The following is a 21,778-nucleotide window of genomic DNA, read 5'->3' on the forward strand; positions in this document are numbered from 1 at the left end:
CCCAACTTCGTCATGAAAAACTACTCGATAAATTCAAGACAAAACTAAAAACATTCTTATTTCAAGATGCATTTCTCTGCTCTTGAACCCTTCACCATCAAATCAGCCAACTGCTTTTAAGAAGTGATCCCATCCCTAATGTTTTATCCCCTCCCTTTCTTTTTCCCTTCAACTTTTTTTTTTCTCTTCACCACTAATAATATACTCTTACTCCCTTCCCCTCTTCCTAACCCCACCATCATGTTTGTTATCGTAAAATGTCTTCAATATACACTTCCCCTTCTTTTCATAAGCATTACTTTTTATAAGGGTTACTCCCATTCTTATTTTATCATTTTATTGTAAACCGGCTAGATACCAGTTGATGGTCGGTATATTAAAAATTAATAAACTTGAAACTAGAAAAATGCCTCCAAGGCCTGTAGTGGCTGAGAAGCCTGAATCGCCCCAGCCGCTAAAGCAGGCAAGCTGGCGGCAGCTGTAAGGGAGTCCCCAGCAGCATCAGCAGAAAGGGAAACCTTATTTCCCTGACCATAGGTGGCTGAGGGAATCACTGTGTGGGCGGCAAGGTAAGCCTGGGCATCCCCGCTGTTAGCTGCCGGCATGCGAAGCACTTGCGAAAGGGATCCCTGGATGTCAGCACCCAAAGCTGACGAGGATTCCCCTTTGCGGCTGCCGGCACACCGTGAGCACAGGATGAGAACATCAACCTCACGTCTGGAGCACAATGAGCACTTTTTCCCTTTAAAAGTACTCATTGCGCAATATGCGACCTAGCTGATAGAAAAGTGCCGGCTAACAACAAAAATCAATTACAGTCAATTGAAGGCTCCCTTCAGACCGGCACTGCCTCAGAAATTTTTTTTCTGTCATAACAGACTCCACTGGCTCTCTAAGCCATATGCCTTGCAGATATCGATGGCAAGGCTTACAGCTGAGGCACCACTAGAAAATTTTTGGGGAGGTGGAGGAAATGGGGGGAGGGACTCAACTCATGACCCATCGAGTGCGACAACCCTGAGGTCAGACAGACCCCTGAAAGGGTCCCCCCAAGCTCAGTCCAGTATCAGATGGGGACAAGAAGGCCACGAAACAACTTCCAACAGGTCTACTCTAACCAAGGGAAGACTGGCATCAGCTTACCACACCTGCTGAGACTGAGAACAGACTGGTTATATTAGGGAGAAGCACAGCTATGAATTACAGCCAAAACGTTTTGTCTCAGTCTCCACCTGCTGGTCATGGTGAGCTATTACTCATCAGTGAACTGTACCGGTCTGGAGAGGTGCTAAAGAATTTAAGTTTCTACTTGATACAACAGAGGGTTAAGAGACTTGCTCAAGATCATAACAACCGCAGCAGGATTTGAACCAGTTTTCCTTATTTATTAGCTGTGCATATGACCCTTCTGTTACCTTGTTCATAAATAGGCTGAAAACCCACCTTTTCAAGATAGCCTTCAACTCATAACCCTACTCCCCACTGCCCTCTGCTCACCAATCTAGCCAGCAGTTTATCTATTCCCACTAACTGTAACCCCTACCCTGACATCCTGTTTGTCTGTCTCGATTGATTAGACTGTGAGCTCATTCAAGCAGGGACTTTCTCCTTTGTGACTCTGTACAGTGCTACATATGTCTGACAGCGCTCTGGAAATAATAGTAGAAGTACTGTATTTTTCGCACTATAAGATGCACTTGACCATAAGATGCACCCTAGATTTAGAGGAGTAAAACAAGAAAAAAACCATTCTTAACCAAATTGTATACTAATATATACCGGCACCTTTAAATTCCATGCCAGACCCCTCCCCCTCCATCAATCATCACTTTTAAAATAACATAAAACTTTATTTATATACCGCAAAATTCCTTTTGGTTCGATGCGGTTATAAAAATATAAGTACAACAAGAAGAAAAAGAGAATTTTAACAATGGTAATAAGTAAAAAACAATTTGCATGAAGTAGAAGGCACTTAGGTAAATTAGGATTACAATATAGTTAGAGTGCCTAAGAAGTAGTAGTACAAAGAATGAAAGATAAAACAAAAAATAACAAGTAGAAAAGCAAAATAACTGAAAGGGAGGTATAATAGAGAAACACAAATTCAACATACAGTAAATTAGCAAAATGTAATGCGTTCAAAATAAGATATAATAACGGTCAAGGGGAAAAGGTAAAATTAAAAGATTTATTTGGTCAATGTAGAGTGACAGTCATTCGATCTTAGAAGATGGAAGGGCAGGCCAGCCACAGAAGATCTCCCAATGTCGGGCCCCATAGACTCCAGACTCCTGATGAGAGGGAGTAGAGTCAAGACTGCCATTGCTGGGAAAGGAACAGCTGCAGGGTGAAACAGTCAACCGCTCCCAATGAAGCCGATTCGCCGGGTGCTCTGGTTTTGCTTTGCCTTGGTTTCGGTTCTTTTGCGTCAGACTCTGAGCAGGAGGTGAGACCAGCAGCGAGGAAACAACGCCACCATCAGGCAGAGGCCAAAAGCAGACCACTGCACAGCAGGAGAGCAGACCCGAAAGGACTTTCCTAACACTGCAGGGCACTCCAACTGAGTCTCCTCCATTGAAGCACAACCCCCACATCCTCCACAATGCTCTGCCCTCAACCCGCTAAGCATCGGAGAATTGATGAGAGAAATCGCCTGGCAGAAAGGAAAGTGGAAAGTAGACACTTCCTGATTGTGGTGGTTGCTGGACAGCTGCCTGCTGATTACCAGTATGTTGGGGCCAGCGGCGCACAAGAGCGCTAATGCCTGGGCATGCGCCATTTTCTGAATGGCTGCCGTCAGTTCTCACGGGACTCACTGCAGCCATTCAGGAAGTGGCGCACCCAGGCATTAGTGTGCTTGTGTGCCGCTGGCCCCAATATAATCAGCAGGCAGCCGTCCAGTGACCATCACAATTTAAAGGTACCGCCGGGGTGTGTGTGTGTGTGTGTATATATTTGTTTCATAACACACACAGTAGTTAGCCACTTTTCCACTCCACTGATAAAATAGGCCCTCAAATCCTGTACATGTAGTGCACCAATCCTCATGCACAAATTAACACCTTTTCTAAAGCTGATGTAAATATGTGCATGTACTCTACATGTGTCCTCTGCATTTTATAAAATATGCATACACATCAAAACCAATACTCCTTCTAAGGGCTGACTTAACATGAGCAAAAAATTTTCTTCACAAGTAACAATTAGTGACAAAATTTCTGTTATATTACAAGAAATGGTTATCACAAGACTGGAAGTGAGCGACCAAGTAAAATATGTGAGTGACACTATAGAAATGTATGAGTGATTGCTTATGTGCTCTGCTTAGAGGGAACATAGATTAAAACTCCATCCTGCTCTGCTGAAACTTTACCCTCTAGGAACAACTACAGACCATCTTGTCGCTATGCATACACTACTGTGCCATTTTTTAAAATTCCTTTTCCATATATTAACCAAGTCTTGCACAGAGAAAGACCTTTATAAATTATTACCTCAGAAGGCACTTTTTTTTGCCCCCTTTGGCCTAGATTCACTAAAGTCAGTGATCGTCGCTAAACCTGTTTTCACAGGTTTAGCGATAATTGGTGCTAACTGACCTGATTCATTAAACGGCTCACCACTTGTTTTCCCCCTCGATCACCCATTTTCTGATCCGGCCATGCAAATTAGTAAATCCCCATGCAAAATAGCCAAGCGATTGATTCACTTACATTGCTTGGCTATTTAGCATCGGGTTTTACCGATTCTAAAACCCGATTGCTATAGACCTAAGGAAGGCCCTGATTGGCTCAGACGCCTCAGGCCCCTCCTAAGGGAGGAGCCCAAGGTGTCTGAGCTAATCAGGGCCTTAAGCCCCTCCTTGTGCATCACATGATGCACTGGGGAGGGGCCTAAGGTCCAGTGTCATTGCAAAGAGAGGAGAAGCAAGAGGTGTTTTCAGTACCTCCTGCTACCAACTTTAAGGTACGGGGCACGGGGGCCTGGAGGGGGAGGGGGGACTCCAGTGGTAGATCATTTGCATGCAAACTTGATAGTGATTCAATCGCTGTTGGAAAATAGGTCAACAGCGATTGAGTCACTATCTTTAGTGAATCTAGCCCTTTGAAAAGTACCCTGTTAATTGCAGGTCATTTTCACAATGTAAGTAGTTAAAGGTTTTTTAGTTTTAAACTTAGCTCTGGAGCTAATTGCCTCAAAATTGTTTCAAAATTTTATTTAAAATTCAACAGATGTCATTCTATGAGTCTTTTTCCAAAACGTGAGTTATAGGATGTCCGGTTTACATTAAGGGCTCCTTTTACGAAGCTGTGTTAGGGCATTAACGCGCAAAATAGCGCACGCTACATTGCCGTGTGCGCTAGACGCTAACACCAGTATTGAGCTGGCGTTAGTTCTAGCCGCGTAGCATACGGTAATATCCTGCGTGCAATAAAAACGCTAGTGCATCTTAGTAAAAGGAGCCCTAAGTTTGTTTTATTTCCAAATACCCATTTGTGAACCATTTTGGTGCTGCAGAGAAAGGTTATTTACTTTGTTTTGCATCTAGGTTATTTTATTATGTATTAACTGATTTTTTTTTTTTTTTTTTGCAATCTTGTATTTAGTTATATTGTGACTATATATGCAACTGTTCTAAATTTGTAAACTGCTCTTATATTAGTTATAAAAGTGGCATATAAATTTTATTAAAACTAACAACAGTAGTAAAATTGAAAAGACAGAGAGGGGTAGCTTGAAACAGAAAGGTTTCAACATCACAACATGTATCATTTGAAAATAGTGCACTTATCCTAAGAAGAGAAGTCTGGAATCAGGGTCTGGTGATATTAATATGACCAACTAGAAGCATTTCATTGCTTGACTGTAGCCTATTGTGCTATGAGATTTTGCAATGGATCAAAGAACAATGACGTGTACCAGCAATTCTGAAATGTATTTAAGAACATCTGCTAAGAAAAGAAACTCTAATTGTTTCCAACTGTGAAAGCAAAACATAAGAATACAATATAAAGACTGTGGAGTCCAATTAGCTGCACATTTGTACTTACCATTACTGTGGCAGCTGCAGCAGCAGCTTGGGCAGCTGCTGCTGCCTGGTTGGCTTGATGCTGAGCGGCTTTGATTTTGGCCTGCAAATGTGCAGGAGGGTGAAAATATTTGCATTTCTCCCTCATGCAACGACCCTTAATGTAATCCATACAAACAGTTACAGTGTTGTCATTTATATCAATCATCGTGCTGTCTGCAGGGTGTGCAAAACGACAATCAGTCTCTCCTCGAGCACAATTTCCACGCTGGAATTCTCTGCATACCTAAGAAAGAAGCACAGTGGTATTTATAGGAAGTGGATATGGTGTTTATCTACTGTAGGAAGAGTGCTGTTCAAAATACTTGGTCAAAGTACTTAAGTAAAAGTAAAAATAAATGTTTTTTTTGGTACTTAAGTAAAAGTACAGAGAACACATTAAAAAATGTACTTATCTAAAAATAAAAAAGTTATTGCCTAATATACTTCCCCTTTTATGAAGCTGTATTAGAGTTTTTTATTGCCAGCCGCAGCGGTAAAAGCTCCGATGCTCATAGAATTCTTATTTGGGAGGAGGGTGTGGCGCAGTGGTTGAAGCTACAGCCTCAGCACCCTGGGGTTGTGGGTTCAAATCCAGCGCTGCTCCTTGTGATCCTGGGTAAGTCACTTAATCCTCCATAGCCCCAGGTACGTTAGATAGATTGTGAACCCACCGGGACAGATAGGGAAAATGCTTGAGTACCTGATTGTTAAACCGCTTAGATAACCTTGATAGGCGGTATATAAAAACCTAATAAACTTGAAACTTGAAAACTTATGATCGTCGGAGCTCTTACCACTGTGGCCTGTGATAATAAATCGTAACGCGGCTTCATAAAAGGGGGGAATAATATTATAATGGGTGCAACTATTGTTAATATTTTAAATAACTTTATTACTCCACAATTCAAACCACTTTGTTTTTAGTATAAGTAAATTTTGTAAAGGACTGTGTGCTTGTGAGTTATTACTAAACTAGCACAGCTAAAAAGGTGTTCTTTTTTTTTATATTCTTTATTCATTTTGAAAACTTACAGCAAGCATACAGGAATATATCATTAGTAACAACAATAACACTTGTAATTCTCATATAATTCTACAAACATAAAAATTATATCCCATCCCACCCACCTTCTTTCAAATATTATAATCAATTATATCATAAATATAATATAAACACATAATATAGTGAAATTTCCAGAAAAAACTCCTTCCCACTCCTCAATGTGTACATATATTCATCCAAGGAAAATGATGTTTACTCCTTACAATATCGTTCCAATGGCCCCCAGATCTTTATAAAATTATTATAGTTCCCTTTCTGTATTGCAATTGCTCTTTCCATCTTAAAAATATGGCATACCGAATTCCACCAAAATGTATAATTAAGATTAGTATAATTTTTCCAGTTATTGGTGATATGCTGAATAGCAACCCCAGTCAAGATTAATAATAGTTTGTTATTATGTGCTGATATTTGACTTTTTTTTCCTCATAGCCATGCCAAACAGAATAGTATCATAGGATAATGCAACATGGTTTTCTAATAGACAATTTACTTGAGTCCAAATTGAATCCCAAAATAATCTTATACAGGGACAATGGTAAATTAAATGATCAAGTGCCCCGCTTCCAGATTACAATGCCAGCATTTATTAGACTTAGAGCTATCTAACTTTTGTAAACGAACAGGGGTCCAAAACGCTCTATGCAACAAAAAGAACCAAGTTTGCCTCATAGATGCTGAATCTGTACATCTCATTCTCCAAAACCAAATTCGTGGCCATTGAGATGCAGAAATTTGCTGCTTAATCTCAATGCTCCAAATGTCTCTAAGACCATTTTTTGGTTTTTTATTCATATATCCAGATATTAATTTATACCACAATGCGGCTTGATGTCCCAGGAAGTCCGCTTGAAAGCATAGGAACTCTAGACTATACTGATTATTCAATGTTTTCCATTCAGGGAACCCCACCTGAATAGCCTGCTTCAGCTGCAACCATTTAAAACTTTGTGATTTATTAAGACCAAATCTATGCTGCAGCTGTGAAAATTCAAGCAGTTTACCATCTGAAATAACATCATTTAGAGTTCGAATACCTGCAATAATCCAGTTCTTCCATAAGATTTTAGATCCGCCAATTTGAATCTTGGAGTTTATCCATAAAGACTGATTCGTTGATTTACTAATTGGAATAGGTGTTAAGTTACTAATGTATCTCAATGTTTTCCATGTATCAGATAAAATTCTGTTATCCTTATACCTTCTCGGCATTTTAATACTAGGAACATGAACTAAATTTAAAGGAAAAAAGAGACGCCACTCCAAATACAGCCAATCTGGAGCATTATCTATGAGTTCTGGGAGGATCCAATACATACCCTGATGTAAAATATAGGCTTGATGATACCTATAAAAATTTGGAAAATTTACCCCACCCTCCTCAATTGATTTTTGAAGAGATACTAAAGCAATTCTAGGCATTTTACCCAGCCAAAAAAATTTCGTGAGGATACCATTAAGCTTTTTATAAAAGGACCCATGAAAAAAAATTGGTATCATACTCATTTGATAACAAACCACAGGCAATATCATCATTTTAATAGTTTGAACTCTTCCCCACCAAGAGAGATGTAGAGGATTCCATTGCTCGCATAACTCTGTAACTCTTTTTAATAAAAGTTTCTCATTTTCTTTTACTGTGTCATCCATATTGCTTTTAATCCGAATATCTAAATATTTTAATCCATCTTCCTTCCGAGATTCTTGGCGAGAGGGAGAATTAGAAGGCCTTGAGCATGCGCAGATGCATGCTCAAGGCCCGGCAGAGGCAGGAAGATCTTCAAGCAACACTGGCACGTCCTGTGGGCTGCATGCCGGTGCCAGACGGAGGGGGAGGGGAAGGGTAAGTTCAAGTTGTTTGGGCGGGGGGTGCCGGTTCGCGTGGGGGGGGGGGGTGCTGGTTCGAGCAGGGGGGGGCGCTTTGCGAGCTGGGAGGAGCAATGCCGGTTCTCAGAGTGGGGGGGGGGGTGCTCGCAAATCGAGTCAACACTCGGTTTGTGAGACAAGTTTTGCGAGAATGTTTTGCTCGTCTTGCAAACCACTTGCAAACCGGGTTACTCGCAAAAAGAGGTCATATATATATATTTTTTTTTAAAAAAAGCTACTTCATAGCAGGCCAGTATATTACTGATGTCTTCTGACTGGGTCTGTAAATATTGATCAAGGGAATCTCTACCTGAAACACTTGATTTCCATATAGTGACAAATACTTTATCATCATCACCATTGTCGTTATCATACATATTAGAAGCAGTGCAGTTTAATTCATCACTTGCATCTTCATCTTCATCATCATCATCATGCTGGACAGTTACAGAGGTGGTTTTCACCAAGCTGAAATCACTGTCTGTCATTGTTCTAACAATGTTTCATCTGCTGGCAAACTTTGTTTAAATATCTTTGTAAACTGATGCAAGTACGTCAAATGTGTGGGAATTCGTCAGTCTTGGGGACAGACAGCAGATTTCTCTAAAGACTATCAATCTAGAGGGAGGGGGTGGTTTCTGAATGGAGCTGTTGGGGTAAATTGAACTGTGTCATTGGGAATTAGGGCATGGGGTGGGAAGGGGATGGTTCATTGTTTTTCTTTAATATTTCTGCATACATTAGGTGATATAAGTGTTATTTTTTTTTGCTCAATAAAAATATTTTCTAATAAAGACTACCAAACTAATGGACAGTCACCCAATGTAAAAATTTCCATTAGATTGAAGGAGTCTGGGACTGGTTTTCTTGAGTTTTAAATTAAGTTTTCTCTTTAATAAAATGCTGAATTATGTTTAGTTGCAGACCTAACTTATCTCATGTTCTAGCCTGCCTGCACTAGGTGTTGTAGCAGAGCGTTTTAGCTTCTTATGGTTATCTAAGCATACACAATATTGTATTCCGCCCTCCTGGACATGTAACAGAAAGACTGCAGGGCTTAGATAAGTAACCTGCTAGTGACCAGCTAGTGTGAGCTTAGGACCAATGATTGTTAAGAAAAGTAACATATGAGACATTCTTTCTAGAATTCAGTTGTATAGCCAGAAAAGTGTATAAAAATCTCTGTAACTTCCTGGTTTTGGGACTTCTGAAGCCAGCTTGGAGCTCAGGGGTCTGCATATGCTGAATAAAATATACCTGTCGCTTTCTTCAAGTCTCTAAGTTTTATGGCTGACCAAAGTGACCTTTCAAGATAACTATAAGTCTGTTGTAGTAGAGACATATCTGCTCACCAAGAATTGCTACCAGCTTCAGCCCGTAGAAGCTCCCTGAAGTCCTCTGATGGGATCCCTGCTTCCCTGCTGCACTAGTCTATCCAGGAGCTTGAGCTGCGTGGTATTGGAAGCTGAGGTTGTTCCCATAATATCGAGTCTCGCGAGACTTGATACTGTGAAACTAATCTCAACTTCTAGTGTAGAATGACTCAATCTAGTGGTTAAACCAATCATGGCAGAGAAGCAGGGATCCCATTGGAGGATTTAACAGAGCTTCTGTGGACCACTGCCAGCAAGGAAGCAGAACATGAGAAATTCATATACAGGTGGCAGGAAGGCAAGGATCCATTGAAGGCAGCAATTGGCAGTCAGGTGAGGAGAAAGACAGGGGTATAGGCTGGGATGTACATAAAAAAGATAAATGGGTGAACAATTGGGAGGGGGAGTAGCATAGGGGAAAGAAAGAGAGAGAGAATCAGTCTGATGCTGGAAGGCAAATGGGGAGTCAGAAGTGTTCAAAGTACTGCTTGGAGGCAAAAAAAAAAGCTGGGGATGGGGAGAGGGTTATAGAAACTGAAGAGAGTGGAAAACAGTGGCATAGCCATGGGGGGGGGGGGGGGGCTGGGCCCCACTACTTTGAGCTCAGGCCCCCTCCAAGTCTGCCCTGCACCCATTAAATGTCTGGTAAGGATACCACAGTTCACCACCCAAAGAAATTCACTGCCAAACCGCTCCCCTCTTCCTGGTATTGAAGAATATTGATATCACTAGTCCTTAAGCCCGTTACATTAACGGGTGCTAGAATAGATTTGTGTGTCTGTCTTTCTTTCTGTCTCTCTCTTTCCTCGGCTGTCCACCACCACCCCTTGCCTTTTTCCCCTGTCCAGCAGTAGCCCTTCTCCCTTCGTTTTACATCTCCCCTGTCCAGCAGTACCCCTTCCCTGATCCCCCTGTCCAGTAGCAGCCGTTCTCCCTTCCTTTTACCTCCCCACTATCTAGCAGCACCTCTTTCCTGCTCCCCCTGTCCAGCAGCACTCCTTCTGGCCCACCAGCATGAACCTCATGTCCATATCTCTCCCTCCCCCTTCTGTCCCCTCCCTAAATCTCTCTGCCTCTCTCCATTTCTCCCTTCTCCCCGCTTCCCTCACTTTGTAACACACCCTTGCTGGCATCTACTCCTCCCTCCCACGTGCTCATCTGCCCGCCGTGTTTAAATTCAAAGAACAGCGCTGCGCTGCACTGTTGCTGGCCGGGGGGAGGGGGGAGAGGGACAGGCAAGTTTAAGTAGAGAGAAATAGATTCACCCTCCCCCGAGTTGCAGCTGCTGCCTGGGCTCCCAGCACACTGTCTGCCTGCAGTTCGCGCCCAGCCCTGCTGCCTCGTAGCTCACCAGCCAGAATCTGGCACACCTCGCTGGCACCCGCTCTCAGGCAGCCCTGGTAATACTCACACTTCTGACTGCAGCGGATGAGCTGGGGCTGGTTGGCCGCAGGAACCGGCATGCTGGCGAAAGCCCATTAAGGCCCATTTCCCATCTTCCTGCCTCCGAGTGCCAATTTGGCACACGTGACCGCTGTCAGCACTTGCCTGCTTCCCAACAACCACCTCGCGGGCTCTTTCTTTTTGGCAGACAGAGAGAGGGCGAGAGGGGGGAGTTACAGCTGTGATGATCGCCAGTGGCTCCGGTTGAGGCTCGGGAAGGCGACAGCAGGACTCCACGTTCGCTCCCTCTGCCGCCTGTGATAACGAAGTAAGTGCGCATGCGCACTCTTGCCAGCACAGCGTGACAGATCAGGGATGAGGGAAGCACGGGATAAGAGTGCGCATGTGCGCTTAGCGTTTTATTATATAGATGGGCGTGCCTAGCTGCTATTAATAATTTAATCTGGAAAATAGAGAATGACATGGTGATTGTTACCCGCGGCTAGCCATGGGTAACCCGCCGAAATGGGGAAAGCAAAAATAGTGGTAGCTGCGGGACGGGGACAAGGCCATTCACCGCCCCGTGGAGCGGTGAATGGACTTGTCTCCGCAGTGAGGCAATGAAGGATCGCGTGGTCCAGCAGCCCCCATCCGCCCGATCGTAGCGTTCCGCCATCTCCCTCCCTTCACCTCACCTTAGATGCAGAGTTTGCCGGCTTTCTTTTTTGCCAAGCCACACGCATTCAAAGAGCATCGCACGCGCGGCTGCTCAAGTTATTAAATCTTCTCCTCTGCTGCAACTTCCTGTTTCCGGTTGCGTCAGAGGAGAAGATTGAACAACAGAGTAGCCGCATGTGCGCGGCTTTTTGAACGCATGCGGCTGGGCAAAAAAGAAAGCTGGCAAACTCGGCATCTAAGGTGAGGTGGAGGGAGGGAGTTGACTGAACGCTGCAATCGGGCGGGAGGGGGCTGCTGGCATGTGTTCCCGGCTCACACTAGGAAGGAGGGTGTGGGAGGGAAAGAGATTCTGGGCCAAGGGGATGAGGGAGAGAAAGAAACCCACAGCAGGAAAGAAAGGGGAGGGCAGGCAAGTGAGCCAGATGCTGGAAGCAGGTTGGGGGGGGGGAAGAAAGAGTGAAAGAAGCTAGATGGGGTTGCAGAGAAGAGACACATTGGTGTGGAAGAGGAAGACAGTGGAAATCTGGACACAGGAAGATAATAGAAACAGAGGGGAAATTATGTGCATGGGGGCATAGGGACAGAGACATAAAGGGGACATACATGCCATGGTGATGGTATATGGACACAGGGGGAGGGGCAATGCCAGATACATAGGGGAGATATTAGAAATGGAGAAAATAGGAACATAGAAGCGAGATTGTTTGGGGACCGAGCTCGCAGGCTCCAGCGGCTTGCACAAATTACATTGTAACGTGCCACGAAAGTAAGAGGGAGGTAGATAGATAGATAAGCAGCGCGAGAGGAGCTGAAGGGTGGTAGAAAGGAACAGATGGTGAAGGAGGGTGGGAAGGGTGGTGGTGGAAAGGAATAGAACAGACATTGAAGGAGGGTGGAGAGGAACAGATCATGAAGGGAAATGTGGAAGACAGAGTGGGGAGAAGACGCTGGAAGGGAAGAAGACAGTTGCCAGACTATGGGGGAGCAGAGGGAAGAAGATGGGTGCCAGACCAATTGGGAGGATAGGGGGGGGTGAAGGGAGAGGCACAGTAACAAAGCAAATGGAAGACGCAGAGAGAAGACACACAGTGGATGGAAGGAATTAAATGAGAAGATGAGGAAAGCAGAAACCAGACAACAAAGGTAGAAAAAAAAATTCTATTTATTTTCTTTTTTTTTTTTGCTTTAGGATAAAGTAGTAGATTAGTTGTGTTGATAAAAATTTATAAACAAAGCCCTGCCAGCTGAACATCTCTTTCTCTAGTTCAGCAGCCAGAACTTTGATTTATAAGGAAGGAATAAGCTAAATATTGCAGTACTGAGGCTTATATGGATGCTGCGGGAACGGTGACGGGGTGGTGAAAGGGATGGCGGTGACGGTGACGGGGCGGTGAAGGGGATGGTGGGCCGGGGACGGGGCAGTGATGGGGACAGATTTTTCCCTGTGTCATTCTGTACTGGAAAATAAATGCATGCAAGGTGATACAAGGAGATTAACTTTGAAATTATTTGGAATAAATGAGACAGGTGAAATATAGAACTAACTGTAAGAGGTTATTTTAAATTGGCTATGATATAATCAAACTAAATGAAAATATTAAGGTTTATGTTGAAATTCTCAGAAAAAAAACATGCTAACATGGCTAGAGATTAATAAGATCCCATTGTAAGGCAGGCAGATGTACAGAAATGGAAAGGGCTGGATATAGGTTTTCCCAGAAAGAGAGGCCTTTACAGAGACCTTTAAAAGGGAAGCTGTTCCTTATAGATTATAACACACAAAGCTAATTGGGAAAGTTCATACAGAAGTTAGGATGTGTCTGCTTCTATAGATCAGGATGCAGGCCTTTACTGACATGATTAGTGTCTGAAAAGGTCAAATAGGTCAAAAGTTATTTAGAAGTCATAAGGAGAAAAAGTGAAACACTGCCACCTGCTGGGTTTAAAAACTGGACTCAACATCAAATTTAGGATTTAAATGTAAATTTGTGTAAGTATTCCTGGGAAGGAAGTCATGTGATCAACTGTGCCATTGTATTCTAAAGTATTATAATTATTACAAATGAAATCGCATAGGGTATAAATCTGGTTGACTTTGATTTATCCCTTTGAATGTAATGGCTCTCCCCAGACATGGAAAGCATTAATAAACATATTTGATTTTTACATGGCTTTTTCTCATGTCTGTTATTTGAATTTACAGAATGGAGTCTCCAGCCCAGTTATGTTGGGAGAGAGAGTCCCATTCTGGCAATTCTTTTGGCTCTGCTGTTCAAGTCTCCCTGCCTGGCTTGAACACTGGTACTGCAGCAGTAACCTAGAAGTCAGTGGGTGCCTCCAGCATGCATGCTCAATTCACGCAAGAACTGAGCATGCTCGTGGCATCCCTGAGTTGGTGGCTGGAGGCACTCTGCCGACTTCCAGGTTATTTACAGCAGTGCCAGGAGGAGAGGTGCGCTCAGCAGGGAATTTCTGTGGCTGCTGGCAAAGGTACTAACTGTAATGCACGGTGGGGGGGGGGGGGTTAAAAATGTTATTCTCTTCCCAATCCACCTGTAAGCTGCCACCCCCCCCCCAAAAAAAAATCTGAGGGTTGGTTATGCCTCTGGTAGATAAACCATAGGTTAAGACTCTCCAGCCCCAACCACAGCTTTTCCAGATCCACTCACTGAAGGCCAACATCGGCAAAGGCTGGGTGCTGGTTCAATGACAGCCTGCAAAGCCACTGGGTCCTGACTACTGGGAGACTCCTTCCAGTGCCAATGCTTCTTAGGTATCACGAATCTCAATGTCCCAAAGCTCCAAACACCATGCATCAAGAGGGACCGATGCTTGTGCTTCTTGGCCTTTGCCCAATGCAGAGCACTGAAGTCGCTCGGTGCTGACAAGGATGATGTCGAATTCACATGTCTCCTCAGTGTTAAATCTGATGTTCACCGGTCTCAGGGGCACTGCACTGTGGTTAGCGCCATGGCAGCTGAAGACTCACTTGATTCTTGGCCATGCCCAATGACAAGTACCTGTCTAGAAGCCATAGGGACTGATGTCTCTGTTGCTGGTTCAGATGTTGAGAGTGGTTCTGATGCATACGATTCAGACCTCTCTCCAAAAATCATCTCTTTCTGAGCCCCCCTGAACTTCTGTGTTCTTTTCTGCATACACAAGCAAAGATCACATTGGTTATGATCTGGTCCCAAACACTGGATGCACCATTCCTGAGTGTCAGCCCCAGAGATGGTCTGATTACACTGAAAGCAGCGTTTATGGCCACTGGGAACTTTAAATGACATGGAAGAGAAAATAGCCACAGATAAATCGAAAGGGGCAACAGCTCACCTTAAAACAAGGGCAATTTCAGACTGATGTTTGGGCCTAGGAAAGCCTTATGAGCTGAAAAAATAAGGGCAAAACAGAACTATAGAGACTAAGGGGAAAACAACTAAAAAGAAAAAAAAAAGTCCCCAAATCCTGTGAAGGAAGACACCCAATTCACAATCAACATGGCGCTGAGAGAAGCCACTAATGACATGCCTTCCCCTCACACTTGACGAAAGAAGATTGCTGGTCCCACGCTTGTGACCCAGGCGGGAAGGTACCCTTGCATGCATGGTCAAAGTGCCACATTAAGCTCTTAAAGCTAGGCAGAATTTCCATACCGGACTTTGTGGATAACATCACCCACATATGAGAATGATTTGGCCTGCTTGTCTTCAGAGAATCTTCTCTTTGTCTCATGCTTCCTTCTCTCTACCTCATAATCTCTACTTAATTTCTTCCATTTCCTCCTTTCAGTTCTTCTCCGCTTAATTATCACTCCCTTTCTCTTCCTTTCCACACTTCTCTTCTCCTTCATTTGCTGCCCTCAGCTATCATCTGCTCCATGATAACATAGGAACTATAGAAGCATGACAGGCCACATATGTAAACACAAAGAGAATGCTTCATGTTCTATCCCTTCTGTAGCCTCTCCTTGTCTGTGCCCAGCCTCTTTTAAATAGAGAAGTTGTGAGTATCAAAGAGAAAGGTTGTTGCTGCTGTGGGAAGGAGGAACTTAACGCCTGACTTACTATGGATTCTGCTAATACGCTATATAGAGAAGTTAACTACAGGCTGGAAATCTGCAATCCCAAATTTAATATAAATATGTGGATATACGAATACAAGAGCTGATTAAAAAGTAATGAGACTGTCTCTGTTTTCTTTCCAAGAAGTAGGCGTGGCAACACTATGCTGGTTCTTGTGAAGCTCATCCATCGACGTTCTGGCAAATGAGGTGCAACGTGGATAAGTGTAAAGTGATGCATGTCAGTAACAAAAAAACTCATGCACGAATACAGGATGTCTGGGGCGGTACTTGGAGAGACCTCCCAAGAAAGAGACTTGGGAGTTCTGATTGATAAGTTGATGAAGCCATCTGCGCAATGCGCAGCTGCAGCGAAAAGGGCAAACAGAATGCTAGGAATGATTAAGAAGGGGATCATGAACAGATCAGAGAAGGTTATCATGCTGCTGTACCGGGCCATGGTGCGCCCTCACCTGGAGTACTGCGTCCAGCCCTGGTCGCCATACATGAAGAAGGACACGGTACTACTCGAAAGGGTCCAGAGAAGAGCGACTAAAATGGTTAAGGGACTGGAGGAGTTGTCGTACAGTGAGAGATTAGAGAAACTGGGCCTCTTCTCCCTTGAAAAGAGGAGACTGAGAGGGGACATGATAGAAACATTTAAGATAATGAAGGGAATAGACTTAGTAGATAAAAGACAGGTTATTTACCCTCTCCAAGATAGAGAGAATGAGAGGGCACTCTCTAAAGTTAAAGAGGATAGATTCCATACAAACGTAAGGAAGTTCTTCTTCACTCAGAGAGTGGTAGAAAACTGGAACGTTCTTCAGGAGTCTTGTTATAGGGTAAAACACCCTCTAGGGATTCAAGACAAAGTTGGACAAGTTCTTGCTAAACTGGAACGTACACAGGTGAGGCTGGACTCATTTAGAGCACTGGTTTTTGACCTGGGGGCTCCCGCGTGAACGGACTGCTGGGCATGATGGACCACTGGTCTGACCCAGCAGCGGCAATTCTTATGTTCTTATGAACCTGCAGTTGGTCTACTGTAGTCTTCATTGTTGGGTCACAGGTAGAGGAATAACTTTGTACGTTTCGTCATGGCAGTTGAGGAAGACATGTCTGTGAGAGTACGCCAGAGGTGTGTGATTGCATTTTGTGTTAAACTTGGAAAAAGCAGTAATGAAACTCTTGAAATGTTACGGCAAGCATATGGTGGTGAAACAACCCTGAAAAAACAACTGTGTCTTAGGCACAATAATAGAAAAGATAAGACTGCTAGACCGGTAGTTCAGTAAAATAAACTTTCAATAAGGCACACAAGAAGACCAATACTTAAAAATTACCATTAAGTGATTTGTCAAGAGCTTTGAGAGGCACCATAATGAAAGTGGAAAAATAGCCATGGTTAGACCAGTGGACAGTCAGGCAAGACAAGATTCAAATCCCACATTTTTGTGATCTTGAACAAATTACTTCATCCTCCTCTGCTTCAGGAAAATATCTACTGTACTTGAATGTAACTTGTCTTGAGCTACCACTGAAAAGGAGTTAGCCAAAATGAAAATTAGCTTTTTCTTTTCTTTTGTGAGTTATAAGTGCAACCCATATATAAATTGGACTTGAAAGGGAATAGTTTGTATGTTAGTGAAACTGCCATTTTGATCTGTGTGATTTTCCTGTTGATACCATTGTTTGTGTGAGAGAGTAATGTACAAATTTGTCTTCTGCTTGGCAATTAAGGCTATGAAAAAAGGGGAGTTTTCTGAGGAGGGAAATATCAGTGGGTGTCTTCTTGGCTCAGGGAGGCAGCTATGTGATGTCTTTCAGTGTAAGCAGAACACAGATGACAGAAGGGTGAAGGGTGAAGAATTTTGAGAGTTAGTTCTGTGATCTCTATCAGTGTGAAAAGATCACAGATGGCAGGTGTGAGAGATTTTGAAGTAGTTGTGGGAAGCTGTCAAAGAGGACAGAGTTTAGTAATAAGGGAAAGAATGATAGATTTGACAGAGTTGAATTCATTGGATTTTGTAGTAGTTCCTGAGAAAAGGGAGGGAAATCTAACCTTTAAATTTAACCCTTTCTCTTTGGCTGGAGGCACCCAGGCGCCAAATATATCTAAATATACATTATATAAAGGGGAGGGAGAAGGGAAGACAGATCTGGCCTGGGGAGCATCTCTCAGGTAAGCCCCACCTTGAATTCAGGGAACACTCAGGAAGAGGGTGTTACATAAGTCAGCTTTCCCCAGTAAGACACCTGGCATTATATACAAAATGTTAAAGATCCTAATTGAGAATGTTCATGCATGGTACATATAATTTACACTAACGGTGCTTGCCTACTTCCAGCTTATCCAATTGAATGATGCATTTTTATTGAGTATATTTTGCTGTTCTCTGCCAAGAATTCCAGATTGTGCAGATTATAAATAAGTACCGTAAGTAAATGAATAAATAAATACCCCCCTTTACAAAACTATAGCACGGTTTTTAGCACCGGCTGCAGTGGCCGGTGCAAAAAACTGTGCTATGGTTTTGTAAAAGGGGGTTACATGAATAAATAAAAGCACTTGCCTACCTCCAGCTTATCAGTCCTGAGCAGTTTCTGAGTAGTAGATGAACTTGGGACTGTGACAGGTGGACTTCCAGGCATAATGACTGGAGCAGACGGTAGGATTTCGGTCTGAACTAATCCAACTCCAGGTGTTACAGGCGTTATATAAGGAGCAAAACTGATTGCTGTGTTTGTTCCTAAAGCTGGACCTACAGGAAACGTGGGCTATAAGGTGAAAACATATATGATTGCAAAATGTTAAGAAATAATCTTAATTAAAAAAGAATATTGAAAACTTTCAAGATCATCATTAGAAAAACAGACTAGCATTTGTAGAAGAAATGTATACAATTCTTACCAGCTATGGAACAATCTACTAATATTTAACCATGTTTTATAAGCACAAGGAACATTTTAAGCTCATTAGCACCAAAATCAATATTATACTTGAAACATATCATCCGAAAGCTTTTTTATTTTTTAACTTGCAGTTTATTTTCAAATATGTGCTGGAGATTTTATTCTTTGCAGACTTTGTAAGACAAAATGCCATAAAAAATACAACAAAATTCTTCTAATACTCAGGGCAGATTACCGTATTTTCTCGCATATAACGCGCGCGTTATACGTGGTTTTTACGTATCGCGCATACCCTCGCACGTTATACGCGTGAGCGCGTTGTACAAAATTTTTTTTACATAGTTCCCCCCGACGTCCGATTCACCCCCCGCAGGACCGCTCGCACCCCCACCCCGAAGGACCGCTCGCACGCACCCCCACCCCGAAGGACCGCTCGCACGCACTCCCACCCGCACCCGCACAGCCTCCCGACCCCCCCACGTCATGTAGAAGCTCCTACCGGTGTCCTGCTGCTTCCTCTTGGCGGTCCCGACACCCGACACGATCGGGGCAAGAGGGAGCTCAAGCCCTCTTGCCCCAGCCAACCGCGGCACCACCGACACGATCGGGGCAAGAGGGATCTCAAGCCCTCTTGCCCCAGCCAACCGCGGCACCCCCGACACGATCGGGGCAAGAGGGAGCTCAAGCCCTCTTGCCCCCCGACTCCCCGACACGATCGGGGCAAAAGGGAGCCCAAGCCCTCTTGCCCCGCCGACTCCCCAACTCCCCGACAATATCGGGCCAGGAGGGAGCCCAAGTCCTCCTGGCCCTGGCGACCCCCCCCCCCTAGTTGTTCGGGCCAGGAGGGAGCCCAAACCCTCCTGGCCACGGCGACCCCCTACCCCCACCCCGCACTACATTACGGGCAGGAGGGATCCCAGGCCCTCCTGCCCTCGACGCAAACCCTCCTCCCCCCAACGACCGCCCCCTCAAGAACCTCCGACCGCCCCCCCAGCCGACCCGCGACCCCCCTGGCCGACCCCCACGACACCCCCACCCCCCTTCCCCGTACCTTTGTGTAATTGGCCGAACAGACGGGAGTCAAACTCGCCTGTCCAGTAGGCAGCCAACGACGGAATGAGGCCGGATTGGCCCATCCGTCCCAAAGCTCCGCCTACTGGTGGGGTCTAAGGTGCCTGGGCCAATCAGAATAGGCCCGGGAGCCTTAGGTCCCACCTGGGGGGCGGGGCCTGAGGCACATGGGCCTAACCCGACCATGTGCCCAAGGCCCCGCCCCCAGAAGGGACCTAAGGCTCCCGGGCCTATTCTGATTGGCCCAGGCGCCTTAGGCCCCACCAGTAGGCGGAGCTTTGGGACAGATGGGCCAATCCGGCCTCATTCCGTCGTTGGTTGCCTGCCTGGCAGGTGGGTTTGGCTCCGGTCTTTCCGGCCAACTACACAAAGGTACGGGGAAGGGGGGTGGGGGTGTCGTGGGGGTCGGCCAGGGGGGTCGCGGGTCGGCTGGGGGGACGGTCGGAGGTTCTTGGGGGGGCGGTCGTTGGGAGGGGGGTTTGCGTCGAGGGCAGGAGGGTCTGGGATCCCTCCTGCCCGTAATGTAGTGCGGGGTGTGGGTAGGGGGTCGCGTGGCCAGGAGGGTTTGGGCTCCCTCCTGGCCCGAACAACTAGCGGGGGGGGGAGTCGCCAGGGCCAGGAGGACTTGGGCTCCCTCCTGGCCTGATATTGTCGGGGAGTTGGGGAGTCGGCGGGGCAAGAGGGCTTGGGCTCCCTTTTGCCCCGATCGTGTCGGGGAGTCGGGGGGGGGCAAGAGGGCTTGAGCTCCCTCTTGCCCCGATCGTGTTGGGGGATGCTGCGGTTGGCTGGGGCAAGAGGGCTTGAGCTCCCTCTTGCCCCGATCGTGTCGGGTGTGCCGCGGTTGGCTGGGGCAAGAGGGCTTGAGCTCCCTCTTGCCCCGATCGTGTCGGGGGTGCTGCTGTTGGCTGGGGCAAGAGGGCTTGAGCTCCCTCTTACCCCGATCGTGTCGGGGGTGCCGCGGTTGGCTGGGGCAAGAGGGCTTGAGCTCTCTCTTGCCCCGATCGTGTCGGGGAGTCGGGACCGCCAAGATGAAGCAGCAGGACACCGGTAGGAGCTTCTACATGATGGGGGGGGTTGGGAGCCTGGGGGGGTGCGAGCGGTCCTTCAGGGTGGGGGTGCGGGTGGGAGTGCGTACGAGCAGTCCTTCGGGGTGCGGGTGCGTGCGAGCGTTCCTTCGCAGTGGGGGTGCGAGCGGTCCTGCGGGGGAGGGGGGGTGAATCGGACGTCGGGGGGGGGGGCATCAGGCTTTCAGGGTGGGGACAGGACTTCAAGGGGGAGAGGAGAGTCGGGGCGGGCGAAAGGAGAGTCGGGGTGGCCAGAGGAGAGTCGGGGCGGGCGAAAGGAGAGTCGGGCGGCGACGGGAGAGTCGGGCAGCATGCGCGGTATACGGGTGTGCGCGGTATATAAAAATTTCTGTACATAGATTTGTGTTTTTCACGCGCTATACCTGTGTGCGCGTTTTACACGGGTGCGCGTTATCTACGTGAAAATACGGTAATACTACACTGAGTCACGTGCAAACATACAGTTGTGAGTCCCCTACCACAGTCCCCCATCAATTTATTTTCTCATCCCTCCTCCTGAGTCACATTCACTCCCCCTCCATAAAAATATCTTCATGTATTGGCCTCCTCCACCCCATAATATTTCACCTTGCCAAAAGTAGCAGGGAAAAGTTCAGAGCCTAGCTGTAGGTGTGATGTCAGCAATAATTTCTGAATGAGCATGAAGTCTAAGCAAGCAGATGCTTTGAGTGGTTTGATGAAGAGCTGCCAAGGAACCCTTTTCCAGGAAGGAGATTTTAGACCAGTCCTGGAATTCTGACAAACCTATTCTGCTTCATTATGGGACCTGCACCATGGATTTCAATGGGTAGTATCAGGGACCACAAACAGTAAACTGAATTGGGATGTAACTGACAAGCAGGACAGGCCCAAAAGTTCCTTTTGAGAACTGGGTAATTTGACAGCTCTGTAGCAGTGGGCTGAGAACCTGGGAAGTTGGACAAGTCACTTTTACCCTTTGGTAAAACCCAGAGATGCTGGGTGAACTGCCTATAGAGAGATTTATAGGCGATGTGTTTTACAAATGAAAGAAAGCTTCACAAATAGAAGAAAAATAAAATGATACTTAGGAGTCCTTTTATCAAGCTGCGGTAGGGGTTTAACATGCGTAATACCGCCCATTAAACCGCCTGCCGTGCTAGCTGCTAACGCCTGCATTGAGCAGGTGTTAGTTTTTTAGCCGACCGCGGGGGTTAGCGCGTGATGAAATATCTGATGCACTAACCC

General features: G+C 45.5%; 1 protein-coding gene across 10 annotated transcripts in view; it reads right to left on the minus strand.

Moving 5' to 3' along the window:
* The window catches only part of MBNL2 (muscleblind like splicing regulator 2), a 334,741-nt gene that overhangs the window by 155,717 nt on the left and 157,246 nt on the right, over positions 1-21,778 (minus strand). For all 10 annotated transcript variants that reach the window (XM_033948336.1, XM_033948337.1, XM_033948342.1 and 7 more), the window contains exons 5-6: positions 18,081-18,281; positions 5,055-5,318 (exon numbers count right to left, since the gene is read on the minus strand). In XM_033948336.1, the coding sequence (XP_033804227.1) occupies positions 5,055-5,318; positions 18,081-18,281 (465 nt within the window). The remainder of the gene's footprint in view (positions 1-5,054; positions 5,319-18,080; positions 18,282-21,778) is intronic.

This window comes from Geotrypetes seraphini, chromosome 6 (genome assembly GCF_902459505.1).
Source record: "Geotrypetes seraphini chromosome 6, aGeoSer1.1, whole genome shotgun sequence".
Classification (NCBI taxonomy): Eukaryota; Metazoa; Chordata; class Amphibia; order Gymnophiona; family Dermophiidae; genus Geotrypetes; species Geotrypetes seraphini.